The 26,500-nt window shown below is 47.0% G+C and overlaps 1 protein-coding gene across 3 annotated transcripts in view; it reads left to right on the top strand.

Annotated features, from left to right (window-relative positions):
- Positions 1–26,500, top strand: part of LOC109883748 (F-box/WD repeat-containing protein 7) — a 58,828-nt gene that overhangs the window by 28,115 nt on the left and 4,213 nt on the right. The window contains exons 9-13 of one of the 3 annotated variants that reach the window (XM_031832667.1): positions 4,816–4,997; positions 6,375–6,600; positions 7,846–8,056; positions 11,813–11,984; positions 12,490–12,652. In XM_031832667.1, coding sequence (XP_031688527.1) covers positions 4,816–4,997; positions 6,375–6,600; positions 7,846–8,056; positions 11,813–11,984; positions 12,490–12,592 — 894 coding nt within the window. In that variant the 3' untranslated portion in view covers positions 12,593–12,652. Of the gene's footprint in view, positions 1–4,815; positions 4,998–6,374; positions 6,601–7,845; positions 8,057–11,812; positions 11,985–12,148; positions 12,281–12,489; positions 15,113–26,500 lie in introns of those variants that run through there. The other 2 variants (XM_031832669.1, XM_031832668.1) reach the window with 2 other exon arrangements.

Here is a 26,500-nt window from a genome sequence, read left to right as displayed (position 1 = left end):
TGTGTCCAAACCCTTGAATGAGTAGGTGTGTCTAAACCCTTGAATGAGTAGGTGTGTCCAAACCCTTGAATGAGTAGGTATGTCCAAACCCTTGAATGAGTAGGTGTGTCCAAACCCTTGAATGAGTAGGTGTGTCCAAACCCTTGAATGAGTAGGTGTGTCCAAACCCTTGAATGAGTAGGTGTGTCCAAACCCTTGAATGAGTAGGTGTGTCCAAACCCTTGAATGAGTAGGTGTGTCCAAACCCTTGAATGAGTAGGTGTGTCCAAACCCTTGAATGAGTAGGTGTGTCTAAACCCTTGAATGAGTAGGTGTGTCTAAACCCTTGAATGAGTAGGTGTGTCCAAACCCTTGAATGAGTAGGTGTGTCCAAACCCTTGAATGAGTAGGTGTGTCCAAACCCTTGAATGAGTAGGTGTGTCTAAACCCTTGAATGAGTAGGTGTGTCTAAACCTTTGAATGAGTAGGTGTGTCCAAACCCTTGAATGAGTAGGTGTGTCTAAACCCTTGAATGAGTAGGTGTGTCTAAACCCTTGAATGAGTAGGTGTGTCCAAACCCTTGAATGAGTAGGTGTGTCCAAACCCTTGAATGAGTAGGTGTGTCCAAACCCTTGAATGAGTAGGTGTGTCCAAACCCTTGAATGAGTAGGTGTGTCCAAACCCTTGAATGAGTAGGTGTGTCCAAACCCTTGAATGAGTAGGTGTGTCTAAACCCTTGAATGAGTAGGTGTGTCTAACCCTTGAATGAGTAGGTGTGTCCAAACCCTTGAATGAGTAGGTGTGTCCAAACCCTTGAATGAGTAGGTGTGTCCAAACCCTTGAATGAGTAGGTGTGTCTAAACCCTTGAATGAGTAGGTGTGTCTAAACCTTTGAATGAGTAGGTGTGTCCAAACCCTTGAATGAGTAGGTGTGTCTAAACCCTTGAATGAGTAGGTGTGTCTAAACCCTTGAATGAGTAGGTGTGTCTAAACCTTTGAATGAGTAGGTGTGTCCAAACCCTTGAATGAGTAGGTGTGTCTAAACCCTTGAATGAGTAGGTGTGTCTAAACCTTTGAATGAGTAGGTGTGTCCAAACCCTTGAATGAGTAGGTGTGTCTAAACCTTTGAATGAGTAGGTGTGTCCAAACCCTTGAATGAGTAGGTGTGTCCAAACCCTTGAATGAGTAGGTGTGTCCAAACCCTTGAATGAGTAGGTGTGTCCAAACCCTTGAATGAGTAGGTGTGTCCAAACCCTTGAATGAGTAGGTGTGTCCAAACCCTTGAATGAGTAGGTGTGTCCAAACCCTTGAATGAGTAGGTGTGTCCAAACCCTTGAATGAGTAGGTGTGTCCAAACCCTTGAATGAGTAGGTGTGTCCAAACCCTTGAATGAGTAGGTGTGTCCAAACCCTTGAATGAGTAGGTGTGTCCAAACCCTTGAATGAGTAGGTGTGTCCAAACCCTTGAATGAGTAGGTGTGTCTAAACCCTTGAATGAGTAGGTGTGTCCAAACCCTTGAATGAGTAGGTGTGTCCAAACCCTTGAATGAGTAGGTGTGTCCAAACCCTTGAATGAGTAGGTGTGTCCAAACCCTTGAATGAGTAGGTGTGTCCAAACCCTTGAATGAGTAGGTGTGTCCAAACCCTTGAATGAGTAGGTGTGTCCAAACCCTTGAATGAGTAGGTGTGTCCAAACCCTTGAATGAGTAGGTGTGTCCAAACCCTTGAATGAGTAGGTGTGTCCAAACCCTTGAATGAGTAGGTGTGTCCAAACCCTTGAATGAGTAGGTGTGTCCAAACCCTTGAATGAGTAGGTGTGTCCAAACCCTTGAATGAGTAGGTGTGTCCAAACCCTTGAATGAGTAGGTGTGTCCAAACCCTTGAATGAGTAGGTGTGTCCAAACCCTTGAATGAGTAGGTGTGTCCAAACCCTTGAATGAGTAGGTGTGTCCAAACCCTTGAATGAGTAGGTGTGTCCAACCCTTGAATGAGTAGGTGTGTCCAAACCCTTTGAATGAGTAGGTGTGTCTAAACCCTTGAATGAGTAGGTGTGTCCAAACCCTTGAATGAGTAGGTGTGTCCAAACCCTTGAATGAGTAGGTGTGTCTAAACCCTTGAATGAGTAGGTGTGTCTAAACCCTTGAATGAGTAGGTGTGTCCAAACCCTTGAATGAGTAGGTGTGTCTAAACCCTTGAATGAGTAGGTGTGTCCAAACCCTTGAATGAGTAGGTGTGTCCTAAACCCTTGAATGAGTAGGTGTGTCCAAACCCTTTGAATGAGTAGGTGTGTCCAAACCCTTGAATGAGTAGGTGTGTCCAAACCCTTGAATGAGTAGGTGTGTCCAAACCCTTGAATGAGTAGGTGTGTCCAAACCCTTGAATGAGTAGGTGTGTCCAAACCCTTGAATGAGTAGGTGTGTCCAAACCCTTGAATGAGTAGGTGTGTCCAAACCCTTGAATGAGTAGGTGTGTCCAAACCTTTGAATGAGTAGGTGTGTCCAAACCTTTGAATGAGTAGGTGTGTCCAAACCTTTGAATGAGTAGGTGTGTCCAAACCCTTGAATGAGTAGGTGTGTCCAAACCTTTGAATGAGTAGGTGTGTCCAAACCTTTGAATGAGTAGGTGTGTCCAAACCCTTGAATGAGTAGGTGTGTCCAAACCCTTGAATGAGTAGGTGTGTCCAAACCCTTTGAATGAGTAGGTGTGTCCAAACCTTTGAATGAGTAGGTGTGTCCAAACCTTTGAATGAGTAGGTGTGTCCAAACCCTTGAATGAGTAGGTGTGTCCAAACCCTTGAATGAGTAGGTGTGTCCAAACCCTTGAATGAGTAGGTGTGTCCAAACCCTTGAATGAGTAGGTGTGTCCAAACCCTTGAATGAGTAGGTGTGTCCAAACCCTTGAATGAGTAGGTGTGTCCAAACCCTTGAATGAGTAGGTGTGTCCAAACCCTTGAATGAGTAGGTGTGTCCAAACCCTTGAATGAGTAGGTGTGTCTAAACCCTTGAATGAGTAGGTGTGTCCAAACCCTTGAATGAGTAGGTGTGTCTAAACCCTTGAATGAGTAGGTGTGTCTAAACCCTTGAATGAGTAGGTGTGTCCAAACCCTTGAATGAGTAGGTGTGTCCAAACCCTTGAATGAGTAGGTGTGTCCAAACCCTTGAATGAGTAGGTGTGTCCAAACCCTTGAATGAGTAGGTGTGTCCAAACCCTTGAATGAGTAGGTGTGTCTAAACCCTTGAATGAGTAGGTGTGTCTAAACCCTTGAATGAGTAGGTGTGTCCAAACCCTTGAATGAGTAGGTGTGTCTAAACCCTTGAATGAGTAGGTGTGTCTAAACCCTTGAATGAGTAGGTGTGTCTAAACCCTTGAATGAGTAGGTGTGTCCAAACCCTTGAATGAGTAGGTGTGTCTAAACCCTTGAATGAGTAGGTGTGTCTAAACCCTTGAATGAGTAGGTGTGTCCAAACCCTTGAATGAGTAGGTGTGTCTAAACCCTTGAATGAGTAGGTGTGTCCAAACCCTTGAATGAGTAGGTGTGTCCAAACCCTTGAATGAGTAGGTGTGTCCAAACCTTTGAATGAGTAGGTGTGTCCAAACCTTTGAATGAGTAGGTGTGTCCAAACCTTTGAATGAGTAGGTGTGTCCAAACCTTTGAATGAGTAGGTGTGTCCAAACCTTTGAATGAGTAGGTGTGTCCAAACCTTTGAATGAGTAGGTGTGTCCAAACCCTTGAATGAGTAGGTGTGTCCAAACCTTTGAATGAGTAGGTGTGTCCAAACCCTTGAATGAGTAGGTGTGTCCAAACCCTTGAATGAGTAGGTGTGTCCAAACCTTTGAATGAGTAGGTGTGTCCAAACCCTTGAATGAGTAGGTGTGTCCAAACCCTTGAATGAGTAGTTGTGTCCAAACCCTTGAATGAGTAGGTGTGTCCAAACCCTTGAATGAGTAGGTGTGTCTAAACCCTTGAATGAGTAGGTGTGTCCAAACCCTTGAATGAGTAGGTGTGTCCAAACCCTTGAATGAGTAGGTGTGTCTAAACCCTTGAATGAGTAGGTGTCTAAACCCTTGAATGAGTAGGTGTGTCTAAACCCTTGAATGAGTAGGTGTGTCCAAACCCTTGAATGAGTAGGTGTGTCTAAACCCTTGAATGAGTAGGTGTGTCCAAACCCTTGAATGAGTAGGTGTGTCTAAACCCTTGAATGAGTAGGTGTGTCTAAACCCTTGTATGAGTAGGTGTGTCTAAACCCTTGAATGAGTAGGTGTGTCCAAACCCTTGAATGAGTAGGTGTGTCTAAACCCTTGAATGAGTAGGTGTGTCCAAACCCTTGAATGAGTAGGTGTGTCCAAACCCTTGAATGAGTAGGTGTGTCCAAACCCTTGAATGAGTAGGTGTGTCCAAACCCTTGAATGAGTAGGTGTGTCCAAACCCTTTAGTTTTTATATCTACTGTTACTATATCTTTGAATGTGCAACATTGACCGTGTCCTTCAGTGAAGCATATTGATTACAGTTCCTCCTGCTCCCACTTCTTAATGCCCATCTGTCTGTCTGTTCCTAACACCGTTATGGTGGGGAGGGAAGAGAGAGAGAGGGGAGAGAGAGGGGAGGGGAGGGGAGAGGAGGGGGGAGAGGGGGAGAGAAAGAGAAGGCTTTAAACTGCACTGTTAAACATTTATTTCTTTCCTCCACCCTCTCCTCTCCCTCTCCTCTCCCTCTCCTCTACCCTCTCCTCTCCCTCTCCCCTCCCTCTCTTCCCTCCCCACCCTCCCTCTCTCCTCCTCTCCTCTCCCCTCTCCTCTCTCTCTTCCCTCCCCACCCTCCCTCTCTCCTCCTCCAGTGTCTGCGTACCTTAGTAGGCCATACAGGAGGCGTGTGGTCCAGTCAGATGAGTGGTAACATCGTGATCAGTGGGTCTACAGACAGGACTCTGAAGGTTTGGGACGCAGAGAGCGGAGAGTGTGTTCACACCCTGTACGGACATACCTCTACTGTACGCTGTATACACCTGCACGACAAACAGTGAGTTTACACACACACACACACACACACACACACACACACACACACACACACAGTCAAGCTCTACACTCATGTACATATGCATACATTCTCTCTATCTCACATGACCAACTCACTTCCACCATGTCTCTGTCTATCATCATTAGGGCTGTCCCCAATTAGGGCTGTCCCCAATTAGGGCTGTCCCCATCTTGATAGATCGAAAATCGATTGGTTGAACGTGTGTTTTTCCATATATAGACACAGCCTGTGTGTTTTAATTAAATCAACTATATGCATTGAGCTTGTCTGATGCTTTAAGTAAACTATTTGATGAAATAAGAAGCAGATGCCTCAAGAGGGAGCTAGAGATCTAGATAACCAGAAGAAAAAAATCTTGACCGTCCTGCTCCTACTGGCTTTCACAGGTTCTGCCTTTAACCTCCTGAAGTTGACGGTAATAAGCTACAGGAGGAGTCGGCAACCTTTCTCATGTTGAATGTCAATTTATCTGACCATTTCTACCGATCTGCGTGCCAGTTACAGTTTTCGCACATTTTCGTGAAACGCTTTAATTTAATTTATAATAACGTCTTCCTATCTCAACATCATTGTCGTGTGATTAATCAAAATGATATCAAAATCTAAATGATACAAACCTAAAAAGTAATTTCTGTTGCCAACTATGTAAAAATATCCTACATAAAGCCAACAAATGAAAACATTGCAGCCTGCAGGTAGAAAATGTCCTGATAAAAAATAAATCTCTTATAAATCACATTGGCTATACATGGCCTGTCTGCTACGAACTGGAAACATTGTATCAACTATTAACTGGGTCAGTCTGAAGCTGGTGTTAGTGAACTGAAACATTGTATCAATTATTAACTGGGTCGGTCTGAAGCTGGTGTTAGTGAACTGAAACATTGTATCAATTATTAACTGGGTCAGTCTGAAGCTGGTGTTAGTGAACTGAAACATTGTATCAACTATTAACTGGGTCGGTCTGAAGCTGGTGCTAGTGAACTGAAACATTGTATCAACTATTAACTGGGTCAGTCTGAAGCTGGTGCTAGTGAACTGAAACATTGTATCAACTATTAACTGGGTTAGTCTGAAGCTGGTGTTAGTGAACTGGAAACATTCTCTCAACCAGCTTCACGAGGTAAACTGGAATCCATTTCAATTAACAGGTGTTCCTTGTTAAAATTTAATTTGTGGAATTTCTTTCCTTCTTAAGGCATATATATCTATATATTTCTCACTGCTTGACTAAAACAATCGACCGGTCGACTAGTCTGGACTAATCCTCATGCCTCTGTCCTGTTTTGTGGATTATATTCTCTCTAACTCTCTCTCCATCTCCTCTCTCCTCCTCGTCCCTCTGTCTCCCCCCAGGGTTGTGAGCGGTAGCCGTGACGCTACGTTGCGTCTGTGGGACGTAGATTCTGGCGAGTGTCTCCACGTCCTGACAGGTCATGTGGCGGCGGTGCGGTGTGTCCAGTATGACGGGCGCAGGGTGGTCAGCGGAGGATACGACTTCATGGTTAAAGTCTGGGACCCTGAGACAGAGACCTGTCTACACACTCTGCAGGGACACACGAACAGAGTCTATTCACTTCAGGTAGGAACACACACACACACACCCTGAGACAGAGACCTGTCTACACACACTGCAGGGACACACTAACAGTTTATTCACTACAGGTAGTGTATGGAACCAATCTGTTTTCCGTTCTGAAACAGAACCCCGTTCCAGTGTTCCGACCAGCATTGTCAACTTCTGAACCGGTTCCAACCAAAAACGATCTGAACCGGTTCCAACCAAAAACGATCTGAACCGGTTCCAACCAAAAACGATCTGAACCGGTTCCAACCAAAAACGATCTGAACCGGTTCCAACCAAAAACGATCTGAACCGGTTCATGTCGTTGCTTTTCGTTAATTGTTTTGACTTGTGAAATCAACATTGTTTTCACATTTAGTTTATTCATTTCCTTCACTGATTAGCGTGGATAGAGCAGCTTGCTTGTTTTCATGAAGTGGGAGAAGGGTTGGGAGATAGACCGCTGCGCCACGCTAAGGCACTGCATCTCCGTGCTTGAGGCGTCACTACAGACACCCTGGTTCGAATCCAGGCTGTATCACAACCGGCCCGTGATTGTGAGTCCGGGTTTGGCTGGGGTAGCCCGTCGTTGTAAATAAGAATTTGTTCTTAACTGACTTGCCTAGTTAAATAAAGTTTAACACATAGAGAGACATGGAAGGAAGGGCTTTTACTTGAAGCGCTGAACATCATGACGTGAATTGGAACGTGTTTAGGCTATTACATATTGCATCAAAACTAGATGTTAGGAAAATTGTGGGAACAGAAAATATAGTAATTAACGGGTTCTCTAGATTTGAAAATAAAGGTTCTGTTCCGGGATACTAAAGATCACTGTCGTTCCTGGTTCGGTTTCTGTTCCTCTGAAAATGTCATTGTTTTCTTGGTTCTATTCCCTGAACCAGTTCCACCCCCTGGTTAGAACACACCCACACACTCCTGTCTTCCTGCAACCCCCGGTCTCTTCTTCTGGGTAAATACGGCCGTCCCTTCTGTAGTTTTTTTTATTTATTATAATTTCTTTTAACCTTTTTACCTTTATTTAACAAGTCAGTTAAGAACAAATTCTTATTTTCAATGACGGCCTAGGAACAGTGGGTTAACTGCCTGTTCAGGGGCAGAACGACCTTCCGGTTACTACCAACTAACCACTAGGCTACCCTGCCACCCCACACACTTTGTCCATACCATTGTTCTTGTGTGTCACTTCAATGTGAATTTTGATGCTCCTGACATTAACCATTAAGTCCTCGTCTCCTCCAGTTTGACGGTGCCTACGTGGTCAGTGGATCTCTGGACACCTCCATCAGAGTATGGGACGTAGTGACGGGAGGGTGTGTCCACACGCTGACCGGCCACCAATCACTGACAAGTGGTATGGAACTAAAGAACAACATCCTGGTCTCTGGCAATGCTGACTCTACTGTCAGGGTCTGGGATATACGGACAGGACAGTGTCTCCACACACTACAAGGTGAGGATATACACACTACAGTGCCTTACGAAAGTATTCGGCCCCCTTGAACTTTGCGACCTTTTGCCACATTTCAGGCTTCAAACATAAAGATATAAAACTGTATTTTTTTGTGAAGAATCAACAACAAGTGGGACACAATCATGAAGTGGAACGACATTTATTGGACATTTCAAACTTTTTTAACAAATCAAAAACTGAAAAATTGGGTGTGCAAAATTATTCAGCCCCCTTAAGTTAATACTTTGTAGTGCCACCTTTTGCTGCGATTACAGCTGTAAGTCGCTTGGGGTATGTCTCTATCAGTTTTGCACATCGAGAGACTGAAATTTTTCCCCATTCCTCCTTGCAAAACAGCTCGAGCTCAGTGAGGTTGGATGGAGAGCATTTGTGAACAGCAGTTTTCAGTTCTTTCCACAGATTCTCGATTGGATTCAGGTCTGGACTTTGACTTGGCCATTCTAACACCTGGATATGTTTATTTTTGAACCATTCCATTGTAGATTTTGCTTTATGTTTTGGATCATTGTCTTGTTGGAAGACAAATCTCCGTCCCAGTCTCAGGTCTTTTGCAGACTCCATCAGGTTTTCTTCCAGAATGTTCCTGTATTTGGCTCCATCCATCTTCCCATCAATTTTAACCATCTTCCCTGTCCCTGCTGAAGAAAAGCAGGCCCAAACCATGATGCTGCCACCACCATGTTTGACAGTGGGGATGGTGTGTTCAGGGTGATGAGCTGTGTTGCTTTTACGCCAAACATAACGTTTTGCATTGTTGCCAAAAAGTTCAATTTTGGTTTCATCTGACCAGAGCACCTTCTTCCACATGTTTGGTGTGTCTCCCAGGTGGCTTGTGGCAAACTTTAAACGACACTTTTTATGGATATCTTTAAGAAATGGCTTTCTTCTTGCCACTCTTCCATAAAGGCCAGATTTGTGCAATATACGACTGATTGTTGTCCTATGGACAGACTCTCCAACCTCAGCTGTAGATCTCTGCAGTTCATCCAGAGTGATCATGGGCCTCTTGGCTGCATCTCTGAGCAGTCTTCTCCTTGTATGAGCTGAAAGTTTAGAGGGACGGCCAGGTCTTGGTAGATTTGCAGGGGTCTGATACTCCTTCCATTTAAATATTATCGCTTGCACAGTGCTCCTTGGGATGTAAAAAGCTTGGGAAATCTTTTTGTATCCAAATCCGGCTTCAAACTTCTTCACAACAGTATCTCGGACCTGCCTGGTGTGTTCCTTGTTCTTCATGATGCTCTCTGCGCTTTTAACGGGCCTCTGAGACTATCACAGTGCAGGTGCATTTATACGGAGACTTGATTACACACAGGTGGATAATATTTATCATCATTAGTCATTTAGGTCAACATTGGATCATTCAGAGATCCTCACTGAACTTCTGGAGAGAGTTTGCTGCACTGAAAGTAAAGGGGCTGAATAATTTTGCACGCCCAATTTTTCAGTTTTTGATTTGTTAAAAAAGTTTGAAATTTCCAATAAATGTCGTTCCACTTCATGATTGTGTCCCACTTGTTGTTGATTCTTCACAAAGAAATACAGTTTTATATCTTTATGTTTGAAGCCTGAAATGTGGCAATAGGTCGCAAAGTTCAAGGGGGCCGAATACTTTCGCAAGGCACTGTATATACACAAAAGTATGTGGACACCACTTCAAATTAGTGGATTTGTCTAGTTCAGCCGTTGCTGACAGGTGTATAAAATCGAGCACACAGCCATGCAATCTCCATAGACAAAACATTAACAGTAGAATGGCCTTACTGAAGAGATCGGTGACGTTCCAAGTGTCACAGGATGCCACCTTTCCAACAAGTCAGTTCGTCAAGTTGTGTACCCTATTGTGAAGTGGAAACGTCTAGGAGCAACAACGGCTCAGCAGTGAAGTGGTAGGCCACACAAGCTCACAGAACGGGACTGTCGAGTGCTGAAGCACGTAGAAATCGTCTGTCCTCAGTTGCAACACTCAGTACCATACTGACTCTGGAAGCAACGTCAGCACAGGAACTGTTAGTCAGGAGCTTCATGAAGTGGGTTTCCACGGCCGAGCAGCTGTACACAAGCCTAAGATCACCATGCGGGGGCTGGAGTGGTGTGAAGCTCGCCGCCATTGGACTCTGGAGCAGTGGAAACGTGTTCTCTGGAGGGATGAATCACACTTCACCATCTGGCAGTATGACGGACTAATCTGGGTTTGGCAGATGCCAGGAGAACGCTACCTGCCCCAATGCATAGTGCCAACTGTAAAGTTTGGTGGAGGACTAATGGTCTGTGGCTGTTTTTCATGGTTCAGGCCCCTTAGTTCCAGTGAAGGGAAATCTTAATGCTACAGCATACAATGACATTCTAGACTATTCTGTCCTTCCAACTTTGTGGAAACCGTTTGAGGAAGTGTTTTTTTTGTGGAAGGACTGGACAGGCCTGCACAGAGCCCTGACCTCAACCCCATCGAACACCTTTGGGATGAATTGGAACACCAACTGCGAGCCTAATCGCCCAACATCAGTGCCCGTCCTCACTAATGCTCTTAGGGCTGAATGGTAGCAAGTCCCCACAGCAATGTTCCTACATCTAGTGGAAAGCCTTCCCAGAAGAGAGGAGGCTGTTATAGCAGCAATGTTCCTACATCTAGTGGAAAGCCTTCCCAGAAGAGAGGAGGCTGTTATAGCAGCAATGTTCCTACATCTAGTGGAAAGCCTTCCCAGAAGAGTGGAGGCTGTTATAGCAGCAATGTTCCAACATCTAGTGGAAAGCCTTCCCAGAAGACTGGAGGCTGTTATAGCAGCAATGTTCCTACATCTAGTGGAAAGCCTTCCCAGAAGAGTGGAGGCTGCTATAGCAGCAATGTTCCAACATCTAGTGGAAAGCCTTCCCAGAAGAGTGGAGGCTGTTATAGCAGCAATGTTCCAACATCTAGTGGAAAGCCTTCCCAGAAGAGTGGAGGCTGCTATAGCAGCAATGTTCCAACATCTAGTGGAAAGCCTTCCCAGAAGAGTGGAGGCTGTTATAGCAGCAATGTTCCATCATCTAGTGGAAAGCCTTCCCAGAAGAGTGGAGGCTGTTATAGCAGCAAAGGAGGGGACCAACAAAGGGGGGGGGGGGGGTTGGAGGTCAGGGATTGAGAGTTGAAGGTCTCATTAGTAACAGTGTCTGGGGGGGGTTGAGCTGTTGTCTCCAGGTCAGCTGTTGAATTGGGTCACCACTAGAGTGCTGTCCCATTCACCCTCACCATAAAGACACAATGGAACATTCCTGTGGGATGTGTGTGTGTTGTCTTTATGTGAGGTTCTGAATGGTCTGAGGGGTGTTGTCTGTTTAGTGGTCTGGAGTGTACCTCAGGGGTGTACCAGAAGGGGTGTACCAGAAGGGGTGTACCTCAGGGGTGTACCTCGGGGTGTATTGTGTCTTCTATTTAGGGAGGGTGAGAGTCCCCATTAGGACCATTTAGTAGGAACCACCCAGGTTCTCCTGAGGACCAGTCAGTAGGAACCACCCAGGTCCTCATTAGGACTCTCTGTCTCTCTCTCTCTCTTCTCTGTTTCTCTCTCTCTCTCTTCTCCTCTGTTTCTCTCTCTCTTCTCCTCTGTCTCTCTCTCTCTTCTCCTCTGTCTCTCTCTCTCTTCTCCTCTCTGTCTGTCTCTCTCTCTCTCTTCTCCTATCTGTCTCTCTCACTCTCTTCTCCTCTCTGTCTCTCTCTCTCTCTTCTCCTCTCTGTCTGTCTCTGTCTCTCTCCAGGTCCCCATAAGCACCAGTCAGCAGTGACCTGTCTCCAGTTCTCTCGCTCCCTGGTGGTCTCTTCATCAGATGACGGGACAGTGAAGCTGTGGAGCCTGGCGACGGGGGAGTGGATCAGAGACCTGGTGGCTCTGCAGAGTGGAGGATCAGGGGGAGTGGTGTGGAGGATCAGGTAATGAAATGAGACCCACAGGGGAGTGGATCAGAGACCTGGTGGCTCTGCAGAGTGGAGGATCAGGGGGAGTGGTGTGGAGGATCAGGTAATGAAATGAGACCCACGGGGGAGTGGATCAGAGACCTGGTGGCTCTCTCTCCTCTCTCCTCTCCTCTCTCCAGGGCATCTAACACCAGACTGGTAACCCTCCTCTCTCTCCAAGGCATCTAACACCAGACTGGTAACACTCCTCTCTCCTCTCTCTCCCCTCTCTCCTCTCCTCTCTCTCCTCTCTCCAGGGCATCTAACACCAGACTGGTAACCCTCTCTCCTCTCTCCTCTCCTCTCTCCAGGGCATCTAACACCAGACTGGTAACCCTCCTCTCTCCTCTCCTCTCTCCAGGGCATCTAACACCAGACTGTTAACCCTCCTCTCTCCTCTCTCTCCAGGGCATCTAACACCAGACTGGTAACACTCCTCTCTCCTCTCTCTCCCCTCTCTCCTCTCCTCTCCTCTCTCCAGGGCATCTAACACCAGACTGGTAGCAGCTGTTGGCAGCAGGAACGGAACAGAGGAGACTAAACTCGTGGTGCTGGACTTTGACCTCACTGACACCCACAAGTGATGTCATCAAAGAGGCGACGTGCTTTCATCAGGAAAGGATGTCATTGGATACGGATGCGAGGTAACCAAAGAGGGACCTAATATCCTCATAGGTGGAAGGAGAACTTGTAATGATGATGAAAGGGGTGAGGAGAAGGTGTCGTTTGACAGAGGACTATGTCAGAATCCTCCTATGGAAGGACTGAGTGCCATTTTAATAGGAGACACCAATATACCACAAACCAGGAGACGACTCAGAACTGTCCCCCATTTCCTCACCACGTCCCGCGGAACCAAACTCTCATATTTTCCTGCTGACCATTAACACTGCTGGACACTGGTATGGTGAAGAGACAGTACGAAGACCAACTTTGAATCTTCTGCGACCGGAGGAATCCATGAGAGGTCTCACTAAGGTCATGCGCCTAACTGGCCTCCTGACCGACCGTCCAAAGGTCAAATTGAGTGTAGTTACTGTAACCAACCAGACTACTGCTGGATGTATAGTTACTGTAACCACCCAGACTACTGCTGGATGTATAGTTACTGTAACTACCCAGACTACTGCTGGATGTGTAGTTACTGTAACCACCCAGACTACTGCTGGATGTATAGTTACTGTAACCACCCAGACTACTGCTGGATATATAGACTATAGTTACTGTAACTACCCAGACTACTGCTGGATATATAGACTATAGTTACTGTAACCACCCAGACTACTGCTGGATATATAGACTATAGTTACTGTAACTACCCAGACTACTGCTGGATGTATAGACTGTTATTGTAACTACCCAGACTACTGCTGGATGTATAGTTACTGTAACCACCCAGACTACTGCTGGATGTATAGACTGTTATTGTAACCACCCAGACTACTGCTGGATATATAGTTACTGTAACTACCCAGACTACTGCTGGATGTGTAGTTACTGTAACCACCCAGACTACTGCTGGATGTATAGTTACTGTAACCACCCAGACTACTGCTGGATATATAGACTATAGTTACTGTAACTACCCAGACTACTGCTGGATATATAGACTATAGTTACTGTAACCACCCAGACTACTGCTGGATATATAGACTATAGTTACTGTAACTACCCAGACTACTGCTGGATGTATAGACTGTTATTGTAACTACCCAGACTACTGCTGGATGTATAGTTACTGTAACCACCCAGACTACTGCTGGATGTATAGACTGTTATTGTAACCACCCAGACTACTGCTGGATATATAGTTACTGTAACCACCCAGACTACTGCTGGATGTATAGTTACTGTAACCACCCAGACTACTGCTGGATGTATAGTTACTGCAACCACCCAGACTACTGCTGGATGTATAGACTGTTATTGTAACCACCCAGACTACTGCTGGATGTATAGACTGGTACTGTAACCACCCAGACTACTGCTGGATGTATAGACTGTTATTGTAACCACCCAGACTACTGCTGGATGTATAGTTACTGTAACCACCCAGACTACTGCTGGATGTATAGTTACTGTAACTACCCAGACTACTGCTGGATGTGTAGTTACTGTAACCACCCAGACTACTGCTGGATGTATAGTTACTGTAACCACCCAGACTACTGCTGGATATATAGACTATAGTTACTGTAACTACCCAGACTACTGCTGGATATATAGACTATAGTTACTGTAACCACCCAGACTACTGCTGGATATATAGACTATAGTTACTGTAACTACCCAGACTACTGCTGGATGTATAGACTGTTATTGTAACTACCCAGACTACTGCTGGATGTATAGTTACTGTAACCACCCAGACTACTGCTGGATGTATAGACTGTTATTGTAACCACCCAGACTACTGCTGGATATATAGTTACTGTAACTACCCAGACTACTGCTGGATGTGTAGTTACTGTAACCACCCAGACTACTGCTGGATGTATAGTTACTGTAACCACCCAGACTACTGCTGGATATATAGACTATAGTTACTGTAACTACCCAGACTACTGCTGGATATATAGACTATAGTTACTGTAACCACCCAGACTACTGCTGGATATATAGACTATAGTTACTGTAACTACCCAGACTACTGCTGGATGTATAGACTGTTATTGTAACTACCCAGACTACTGCTGGATGTATAGTTACTGTAACCACCCAGACTACTGCTGGATGTATAGACTGTTATTGTAACCACCCAGACTACTGCTGGATATATAGTTACTGTAACCACCCAGACTACTGCTGGATGTATAGTTACTGTAACCACCCAGACTACTGCTGGATGTATAGTTACTGCAACCACCCAGACTACTGCTGGATGTATAGACTGTTATTGTAACCACCCAGACTACTGCTGGATGTATAGACTGGTACTGTAACCACCCAGACTACTGCTGGATGTATAGACTGTTATTGTAACCACCCAGACTACTGCTGGATGTATAGTTACTGTAACTACCCAGACTACTGCTGGATGTATAGTTACTGTAACCACCCAGACTACTGCTGGATGTATAGACTGTTACTGTAACTACCCAGACTACTGCTGGATGTATAGTTACTGTAACTACCCAGACTACTGCTGGATGTATAGTTACTGTAACCACCCAGACTACTGCTGGATGTATAGTTACTGTAACTACCCAGACTACTGCTGGATGTATAGTTACTGCAACCACCCAGACTACTGCTGGATGTATAGTTACTGTAACCACCCAGACTACTGCTGGATGTATAGACCGTTACTGTAACTACCCAGACTACTGCTGGATGTATAGTTACTGTAACTACCCAGACTACTGCTGGATGTATAGTTACTGCAACCACCCAGACTACTGCTGGATGTATAGTTACTGTAACCACCCAGACTACTGCTGGATGTATAGACTGTTACTGTAACTACCCAGACTACTGCTGGATGTATAGTTACTGTAACTACCCAGACTACTGCTGGATGTATAGTTACTGTAACCACCCAGACTACTGCTGGATGTATAGTTACTGTAACTACCCAGACTACTGCTGGATGTATAGTTACTGCAACCACCCAGACTACTGCTGGATGTATAGTTACTGTAACTACCCGGACTACTGCTCGATGTGTAGTTACTGTAACCACCCAGACTACTGCTGGATGTATAGTTACTGTAACCACCCAGACTACTGCTGGATGTATAGTTACTGCAACCACCCAGACTACTGCTAGATGTATAGTTACTGTAACCACCCAGACTACTGCTGGATGTATAGTTACTGTAACTACCCAGACTACTGCTGGATGTATATGCTGTTACTGTAACTACCCAGACTACTGCTGGATGTGTAGTTACTGTAACTACCCAGACTACTGCTGGATGTGTAGTTACTGTAACTACCCAGACTACTGCTGGATGTATAGTTACTGTAACCACCCAGACTACTGCTGGATGTATAGTTACTGTAACCACCCAGACTACTGCTGGATGTATAGTTACTGTAACCACCCAGACTACTGCTAGATGTATAGTTACTGTAACCACCCAGACTACTGCTGGATGTATAGACTGTTACTGTAACCACCCAGACTACTGCTGGATGTATAGTTACTGCAACTACCCAGACTACTGCTAGATGTATAGTTACTGTAACCACCCAGACTACTGCTGGATGTATAGTTACTGTAACCACCCAGACTACTGCTGGATGTATAGACTGTTACTGTAACCACCCAGACTACTGCTGGATGTATAGACCGTTACTGTAACCACCCAGACTACTGCTGGATGTATAGTTACTGTAACCACCCAGACTACTGCTGGATGTAAAGTTACTGTAACTACCCAGACTAGTGCTGGATGTATAGTTACTGTAACCACCCGGACTACTGCTGGATGTATAGACTGTTACTGTAACCACCCAGACTACTGCTGGATGTATAGACTGTTACTGTAACCACCCAGACTACTGCTGGATGTATAGTTACTGTAACCACCCAGACTACTGCTGGATGTATAGTTACTGCAACCACCCAGACTACTGCTGGATGTATAGTTACTGCAACTACCCAGACTACTGCTTGATGTATAGTTACTGTAACCACCCAGACTACTGCTGGATGTATAGGCTGTTACTGTAACTACCCAGACTACTGCTGGATGTATAGTTACTGTAACCACCCAGACTACTGCTGGATGTATAGTTACTGTAACCACCCAGACTACTGCTGGATGTATAGTTACTGCAACCACCCAGACTACTGCTGGATGTATAGTTACTGCAACCACCCAGACTACTGCTAGATGTATAGTTACTGTAACCACCCAGACTACTGCTGCATGTATAGTTACTGCAACCACCCAGACTACTGCTGGATGTGTAGTTACTGTAACTACCCAGACTACTGCTGCATGTATAGTTACTGTAACCACCCACGCTACTGCTGGATGTATAGTTACTGTAACCACCCAGACTACTGCTGGATGTATAGTTACTGAAACCACCCATGACTACTGCTTGATGTATAGTTACTGTAACCACCCAGAATACTGCTGGATGTATAGTTACGGTAACCACCCAGACTACTGCTGGATGTGTAGTTACTGTAAACACCCAGACTACTGTTGGATGTATAGTTACTGTAACCACCCAGACTACTGCTGGATGTATAGTTCCTGAACCACCCAGACTACTGCTGGATGTGTAGAATGTGTATGAGGCCAGATGAGTACAGATTACTGACTGGAGCGTCATAAACACTGTTCCAGATCTGTTTGGTCTTCAGCCAACCCCTCTGGCTAGCATGATGGTCTGACTACAGGTCTGGGACCAGTCTATGTGACTGGAGAGACACTGCCACTGCATCCAAAATGGCACCCTATTCCCAATATAATACTCTAGATCAGACCCCTCTGGGCCCGCACCCTGACTACCCCTCTGGGCCCGCACCCTGACTACCCCTCTGGGCCCGCACCCTGACTACCCCTCTGGGCCCGCACCCTGACTACCCCTCTGGGCCCGCACCCTGACTACCCCTCTGGGCCCGCACCCTGACTACCCCTCTGGGCCCGCACCCTGACTACCCCTCTGGGCCCGCACCCTGACTACCCCTCTGGGCCCGCACCCTGACTACCCCTCTGGGCCCGCACCCTGACTACCCCTCTGGGCCCGCACCCTGACTACCCCTCTGGGCCCGCACCCTGACTACCCCTCTGGGCCCGCACCCTGACTACCCCTCTGGGCCCGTACCCTGACTACCCCTCTGGGCCCGTACCCTGACTACCCCTCTGGGCCCGTACCCTGACTACCCCTCTGGGCCCGTACCCTGACTACCCCTCTGGGCCCGTACCCTGACTACCCCTCTGGGCCCGTACCCTGACTACCCCTCTGGGCCCGTACCCTGACTACCCCTCTGGGCCCGTACCCTGACTACCCCTCTGGGCCCGTACCCTGACTACCCCTCTGGGCCCGTCCCCTGACTACCCCTCTGGGCCCGTCCCCTGACTACCCCTCTGGGCCCGTCCCCTGACTACCCCTCTGGGCCCGTCCCCTGACTACCCCTCTGGGCCCGCACCCCGACTACCCCTCTGGGCCCGCACCCCGACTACCCCTCTGGGCCCGCACCCCGACTACCCCTCTGGGCCCGCACCCCGACTACCCCTCTGGGCCCGCACCCCGACTACCCCTCTGGGCCCGCACCCCGACTACCCCTCTGGGCCCGCACCCCGACTACCCCTCTGGGCCCGTACCCCGACTACCCCTCTGGGACCGTACCCCGACTACCCCTCTGGGCCCGTACCCCGACTACCCCTCCTGTTCCGTACCCCGACTACCCCTCTGGGCCCGTACCCCGACTACACTACCCCTCTGGGCCCGTACCCCGACTACCCCTCTGGGCCCGTACCCCGACTACCCCTCTGGGCCCGTACCCCGACTACCCCTCCTGTTCCGTACCCCGACGACCCCTCCTGTTCTCGTACCCCAACGACCCCTCCTGTTCTCGTACCCCCTGACAACCCCTCTGGGCCCATTCCCAAACTACCCTTATGGGGCCTGGTCAGAAGTATTGCACTATATAGGGTTTAGGATGCCATTTTGGATCCAGCCTCTCTAGCCAGTCTGACTGTCAGCTGGATTCATATACAGGACAGTGCCCAGAGTTTCTCCTCAGTGACCAACCAAGGAAAACCTCCACGACCCACTGATCCTTTCCACTGCCTGACTGTCACCTGAAAAGACATCTGAGTCCCAGATGGCACCCTATTCCCTACATAGTACACTACTTTAGGATTGTTCCCATATGGTCGAAGTAGTGCACTATATAGGGAATAGGGTGCCATTTTGGGACACAGCTTTATATATAGTTTGTGGTATAATGTAAAATGAGTGTAGATATTAAAATGTGTACATACTGTTTTTATATGAAAAGAGTAAATATTGGAGGGGAGAGATTGTCGAATAAAGATGCCTTGTCTGTTCTAAAATATGGATTTGGTGGTTTTCATTTGGAATAAGGTGACGTTTCCCCTCGATAGGGATTTTAGGGGAGTTTCTGTATTTTTCCCCACTGATGGTTGTTAGGATTGGGGCTGATCCTAGATCTGATGCTATTTTTTTAAACTTTTTTTTATTTCACCTTTATTTAACCAGGTAGGCTAGTTGAGAACACCTTTATTTAACCAGGTAGGCTAGTTGAGAACACCTTTATTTAACCAGGTAGGCTAGTTGAGAACAAGTTCTCATTTGCAACTGCGACCTGGCCAAGATATAGCATAGCAGTGTGAGCAGACAACAAAGAGTTACACATGGAGTAAACAATTAACAAGTCAATAACACAGTAGAAACCAAAGGGGGAGTCTATATACAATGTGTGCAAAAGGCATGAGGAGGTAGGCAAATAATTACAATTTTGCAGATTAACACTGGAGTGATGAATGATCAGATGGTCATGTACAGGTAGAGATATTGGTGTGCAAAAGAGCAGAAAAGTAAATAAATAAAAACAGTATGGGGATGAGGTAGGTGAGAAAGGGTGGGCTATTTACCAATAGACTATGTACAGCTGCAGCGATCGGTTAGCCGCTCAGATAGCTGATGTTTGAAGTTGGTGAGGGAGATAAAAGTCTCCAACTTCAGCGATTTTTGCAATTCGTTCCAGTCACAGGCAGCAGAGTACTGGAACGAAAGGCGGCCAAATGAGGTGTTGGCTTTAGGGATGATCAGTGAGATACACCTGCTGGAGCGCGTGCTACGGATGGGTGTTGCCATCGTGACCAGTGAGCTGAGATAAGGCGGAGCTTTACCTAGCATGGACTTGTAGATGACCTGGAGCCAGTGGGTCTGGCGACGAATATGTAGCGAGGGCCAGCCGACTAGAGCATACAAGTCGCAGTGGTGGGTGGTATAAGGTGCTTTAGTGACAAAACGGATGGCACTGTGATAGACTGCATCCAGTTTGCTGAGTAGAGTGTTGGAAGCCATTTTGTAGATGACATCGCCGAAGTCGAGGATCGGTAGGATAGTCAGTTTTACTAGGGTAAGCTTGGCGGCGTGAGTGAAGGAGGCTTTGTTGCGGAATAGAAAGCCGACTCTTGATTTGATTTTCGATTGGAGATGTTTGATATGAGTCTGGAAGGAGAGTTTGCAGTCTAGCCAGACACCTAGGTACTTATAGACGTCCACATATTCTAGGTCGGAACCATCCAGGGTGGTGATGCTAGTCGGGCATGCGGGTGCAGGCAGCGACCGGTTGAAAAGCATGCATTTGGTTTTACTAGCGTTTAAGAGCAGTTGGAGGCCACGGAAGGAGTGTTGTATGGCATTGAAGCTTGTTTGGAGGTTAGATAGCACAGTGTCCAAAGACGGGCCGAAGGTATATAGAATGGTGTCGTCTGCATAGAGGTGGATCAGGGAATCGCCCGCAGCAAGAGCAACATCATTGATATACACAGAGAAAAGAGTCGGCCCGAGAATTGAACCCTGTGGCACCCCCATAGAGACTGCCAGAGGACCAGACAGCATGCCCTCCGATTTGACGCACTGAACTCTGTCTGCAAAGTAATTGGTGAACCAGGCAAGGCAGTCATCCGAAAAACCGAGGCTCCTGAGTCTGCCGATAAGAATATGGTGATTGACAGAGTCGAAAGCCTTGGCAAGGTCGATGAAGACGGCTGCACAGTACTGTCTTTTATCGATGGCGGTTATGATATCGTTGAGTACCTTGAGTGTGGCTGAGGTGCACCCGTGACCGGCTCGGAAACCAGATTGCACAGCGGAGAAGGTGCGGTGGGATTCGAGATGGTCAGTGACCTGTTTGTTGACTTGGCTTTCGAAGACCTTAGATAGGCAGGGCAGGATGGATATAGGTCTGTAACAGTTTGGGTCCAGGGTGTCTCCCCCTTTGAAGAGGGGGATGACTGCGGCAGCTTTCCAATCCTTGGGGATCTCAGACGATATGAAAGAGAGGTTGAACAGGCTGGTAATAGGGGTTGCGACAATGGTGGCAGATAGTTTCAGAAATAGAGGGTCCAGATTGTCAAGCCCAGCTGATTTGTACGGGTCCAGGTTTTGCAGCTCTTTCAGAACATCTGCTATCTGGATTTGGTTAAAGGAGAACCTGGAGAGGCTTGGGCGAGGAGCTGCGGGGGGGGGGCGGAGCTGTTGGCCGAGGTTGAAGTAGCCAGGCGGAAGGCATGGCCAGCCGTTGAGAAATGCTTATTGAAGTTTTCGATAATCATGGATTTATCAGTGTTGACCGTGTTACCTAGCCTCAGTGCAGTGGGCAGCTGGGAGGAGGTGCTCTTGTTCTCCATGGACTTCACGGTGTCCCAGAACTTTTTGGAGTTGGAGCTACAGGATGCAAACTTCTGCCTGAAGAAGCTGGCCTTAGCTTTCCTGACTGACTGCGTGTATTGGTTCCGGACTTCCCTGAACAGTTGCATATCACGGGGACTATTCGATGCTATTACAGTCCGCCACAGGATGTTTTTGTGCTGGTCGAGGGCAGTCAGGTCTGGGGTGAACCAAGGGCTGTATCTGTTCTTAGTTCTGCATTTTTTGAACGGAGCATGCTTATCTAAAATGGTGAGGAAGTTACTTTTAAAGAATGACCAGGCATCCTCAACTGACGGGATGAGGTCGATGTCCTTCCAGGATGCCAGGTCGATTAGAAAGGCCTGCTCACAGAAGTGTTTTAGGGAGCGTTTGACAGTGATGAGGGGTGGTCGTTTGACTGCGGCTCCGTAGCGGATACAGGCAATGAGGCAGTGATCGCTGAGATCCTGGTTGAAGACAGCGGAGGTGTATTTGGAGGGCCAGTTGGTCAGGATGACGTCTATGAGGGTGCCCTTGTTTACAGAGTTAGGGTTGTACCTGGTGGGTTCCTTGATGATTTGTGTGAGATTGAGGGCATCTAGCTTAGATTGTAGGACTGGCGAGGTGTTAAGCATATCCCAGTTTAGGTCACCTAACAGAACAAACTCTGAAGCTAGATGGGGGGCGATCAATTCACAAATGGTGTCCAGGGCACAGCTGGGAGCTGAGGGGGGTCGGTAGCAGGCGGCAACCGTGAGAGACTTATTTCTGGAGAGAGTAATTTTCAAAATTAGTAGTTCGAACTGTTTGGGTATGGACCTGGAAAGTATGACATTACTTTGCAGGCTATCTCTGCAGTAAACTGCAACTCCGCCCCCTTTGGCAGTTCTATCTTGACGGAAGATGTTATAGTTGGGTATGGAAATCTCTGAATTGTTGGTGGCCTTCCTGAGCCAGGATTCAGACACAGCAAGGACATCAGGGTTAGCAGAGTGTGCTAAAGCAGTGAGTAAAACAAACTTAGGGAGGAGGCTTCTGATGTTGACATGCATGAAACCAAGGCTTTTTCGATCACAGAAGTCAACAAATGAGGGTGCCTGGGGACATGCAGGGCCTGGGTATACCACCACATCACCTGCGGAACAGAGAAGGAGTAGTATGAGGGTGCGGCTAAAGGCTATCAAAACTGGTCGCCTAGAGCGTTGGGGACAGAGAATAAGAGGAGCAGGTTTCTGGGCATGCTAGAATATATTCAGGGCATAATGCGCAGACAGGGGTATGGTGGGGTGCGGGTACAGCGGAGGTAAGCCCAGGCACTGGGTGATGATGAGGGAGGTTGTATCTCTGGACATGCTGGTAGTAATGGGTGAGGTCACCGCATGTGTGGGAGGTGGGACAAAGGAGTTATCAGGGGCGTGAAGAGTGGAACTAGGGGCTCCATTGTGAACTAAAACAATGATAACTAACCTGAACAACAGTATACAAGGCATATTGACATTTGAGAGAGACATACAGCGAGGCATACAGTAATCACAGGTGTTGAATTGGGAAAGCTAGCTAAAACAGTAGGTGAGACAACAGCTAATCAGCTAGCACAACAACAGCAGGTAAAATGGCGTAGACTAGGCAACGGGGCCAACAGATAGAACAAACAAGCAGAATGGAGTACCGTGATTAATGGACAGTCCAGCGTGCATCAGCTATGTAGCCAAGAGATCAGTGTCCAGGGGGCAGCGGTGGATGGGGCAGGGAAGCTGGCCTGGCGAGTGTTATCCAGGTTAAAAAAAACGATGACTAAATAGCTTGTAGCTAGTTAGCTGGTTAGTTTCTGGAGGTTCTTGAGTGTGTTCTAAAAATAAATAAAAAATAATAGCGATTCCGTATCACATTGGGTGAGGCAGGTTTCCGGAAGGTATAAACAAATTAAAAGTCAAAAGAGATAGAAAGTAAATATGGGTCCGGTGAGCGTTTGAGACGCGGCGATTCAGGCGGTTAGCAGGCCTGTGCTAACAAGCTAACAGTTTGTAGGCCAGGGCTAGACAAGGTAGCAGTTAGCGGGCCGGAGCTGGACAAGCTAGCAGTTAGCAGGCCGAATTAGCAAGCAGGGAGATGGCGAGGGCTAGAGAGTTAGCCTTTGGGGGACGTCGCGATGGGTTGAGTCTGTTTATTCCTCTTCATGCGATGACATCGGTAGACCGGTCGTGGGCCCGGGTATTGTAGCTCAGGAGTAGCACAGGTGCTACGGCCGGGCTAGCTTCAAGCTAAGTGGGTGGAAACGCTAGCCAGGAGTAATCCGAGGTTGCGGTTTAGCTAGATAGCTAGTTGCTGAAAAATCCAGCTGAAAGATGTTCCGTTTGCGGTGGGAATCCGGGGATGAAAAATAAATAGGTCCGTTGTGCTCTGGTTAAAGTCGCGTTGTACGAACAGGCGAGAGCTTTCCGAACTACAGGTTAGCTGATGACCGGTTAGCTGGAGACCGCTAGCATACCCGCTGGTTAGCTGGCTAGCTTCAGTTGAGGGGTCCCGAAGTAAATATAAATACTTTAGGAAAAATAGCTACATTGGGTGAGTCGGGTTGCAGGAGAGTATTTGGAAGCTTAGGGTTTAGCAAAATGTTTTCAAAGAGATATGTGGAGAAAATATGTAAAAAACGAAAAATAAACGATATATACAGGGATATATACAGGGACACGACAGGACAGGACGACCTACTGCTACGCCATCTTGCTAGGGGCTGATCCTAGATCTGATGCTAGGGGCTGATCCTAGATCTGATGCTAGGGGCTGATCCTAGATCTGATCCTAGGGGCTGATCCTAGATCTGATGCTAGGGGCTGATCCTAGATCTGATGCTAGGGGCTGATCCTAGGTCTGATCCTAGATCTGATCCTAGGGGCTGATCCTAGATCTGATCCTAGGGGCTGATCCTAGATCTGATGCTAGGGGCTGATCCTAGATCTGATCCTAGGGGCTGATCCTAGATCTGATCCTAGGGGCTGATCCTAGATCTGATCCTAGGGGCTGATCCTAGATCTGATCCTAGGGGCTGATCCTAGATCTGATCCTAGGGGCTGATCCTAGATCTGATCCTAGGGGCTGATCCTAGATCTGATCCTAGGGGCTGATCCTAGATCTGATCCTAGGGGCTGATCCTAGATCTGATCCTAGGGGCTGATCCTAGATCTGATCCTAGGGGCTGATCCTAGATCTGATCCTAGATCTGATGCTAGGGGCTGATCCTAGATCTGATGCTAGGGGCTGATCCTAGATCTGATGCTAGGGGCTGATCCTAGATCTGATGCTAGGGGCTGATCCTAGATCTGATGCTAGGGGCTGATCCTAGATCTGATCCTAGGGGCTGATCCTAATCTGATGCTAGGGGCTGATCCTAGATCTGATCCTAGGGGCTGATCCTAGATCTGATCCTAGGGGCTGATCCTAGATCTGATCCTAGGGGCTGATCCTAGATCTGATGCTAGGGGCTGATCCTAGATCTGATGCTAGGGGCTGATCCTAGATCTGATGCTAGGGGCTGATCCTAGATCTGATCCTAGGGGCTGATCCTAGATCTGATCCTAGGGGCTGATCCTAGATCTGATGCTAGGGGCTGATCCTAGATCTGATGCTAGGGGCTGATCCTAGATCTGATCCTAGGGGCTGATCCTAGATCTGATCCTAGGGGCTGATCCTAGATCTGATGCTAGGGGCTGATCCTAGATCTGATCCTAGGGGCTGATCCTAGGGGCTGATCCTAGGGGCTGATCCTAGATCTGATCCTAGGGGCTGATCCTAGATCTGATGCTAGGGGCTGATCCTAGATCTGATGCTAGGGGCTGATCCTAGATCTGATGCTAGGGGCTGATCCTAGATCTGATGCTAGGGGCTGATCCTAGATCTGATCCTAGGGACTGATCCTAGATCTGATCCTAGGGGCTGATCCTAGATCTGATCCTAGGGGCTGATCCCAGATCTGATCCTAGGGGCTGATCCTAGATCTGATCCTAGGGGCTGATCCTAGATCTGATCCTAGGGGCTGATCCTAGATCTGATCCTAGGGGCTGATCCTAGATCTGATCCTAGGGGCTGATCCTAGATCTGATCCTAGGTCTGATCCCAGCCTGTTCACCCCGCTATCATCCAGAAGGCGAGGTCAGTACAGGTGCATCAAAGCTGGGACCGAGAGACTGAAAAACAGCTTCTATCTCAAGGCCATCAGACTGTTAAACAGCCACCACTAACATTGAGTGGCTGCTGCCAACACACTGACAATGACACTGACTCAACTCCAGCCACTTTAATAATGGGAATTGATAGGATATGATGTAAATATATCACTAGACCACTTTAAACAATGCTACCTTATATAATGTTTACATACCCTACATTATTCATCTCATATGCATACGTATATACTGTACTCTATATCATATACTGCATCCTTATGTAATACATGTATCACTAGCCACTTTAACTATGCCACTTGGTTTACATACTCATCTCATATGTATATACTGTACTCTATATCATCTACTGTATCTTGCCTATGCTGCTCTGTACCATCACTCATTCATATATCCTTATGTACATATTCTTTATCCCCTTACACTGTGTATAAGACAGTAGTTTTGGAATTGTTAGTTAGATTACTTGTTGGTTATTACTGCATTGTCGGAACTAGAAGCACAAGCATTTCGCTACACTCGCATTAACATCTGCTAACCATGTGTATGTGATAAATAACATTTGATTTGATTTAAAGGACACAAGATAAAATAAATAAGCATAAATATGGGTTGTATTTACAATGGTGTTTGTTCTTCACTGGTTGCCCTTTTCTTGAGGCAACAGGTCACAAATCTTACTGCTGTGATGGCACACTGTGGAATTTCACCCAATAGATATGGGAGTTTTTCAAAATTGGATTTGTTTTCGAATTCTTTGTGGGTCTGTGTAATCTGAGGGGAAATATGTCTCTCTAATATGGTCATACATTTGGCAGGAGGTTAGGAAGTGCAGCTCAGTTTCCACCTCATTTTGTGGGCAGTGTGCTCATAGCCTGTCTTCTCTTGAGAGCCATGTCTGCCTACGGCGGCCTTTCTCAATAGCAAGGCTATGCTCACTGAGTCTGTACATAGTCAAAG

Source organism: Oncorhynchus kisutch, linkage group LG9, assembly GCF_002021735.2.
Source record: "Oncorhynchus kisutch isolate 150728-3 linkage group LG9, Okis_V2, whole genome shotgun sequence".
NCBI lineage: Eukaryota > Metazoa > Chordata > Actinopteri > Salmoniformes > Salmonidae > Oncorhynchus > Oncorhynchus kisutch.
The sequence above is the reverse complement of the archived record's forward strand: the minus strand, read 5'-3'. Positions and strand labels throughout refer to the sequence as shown.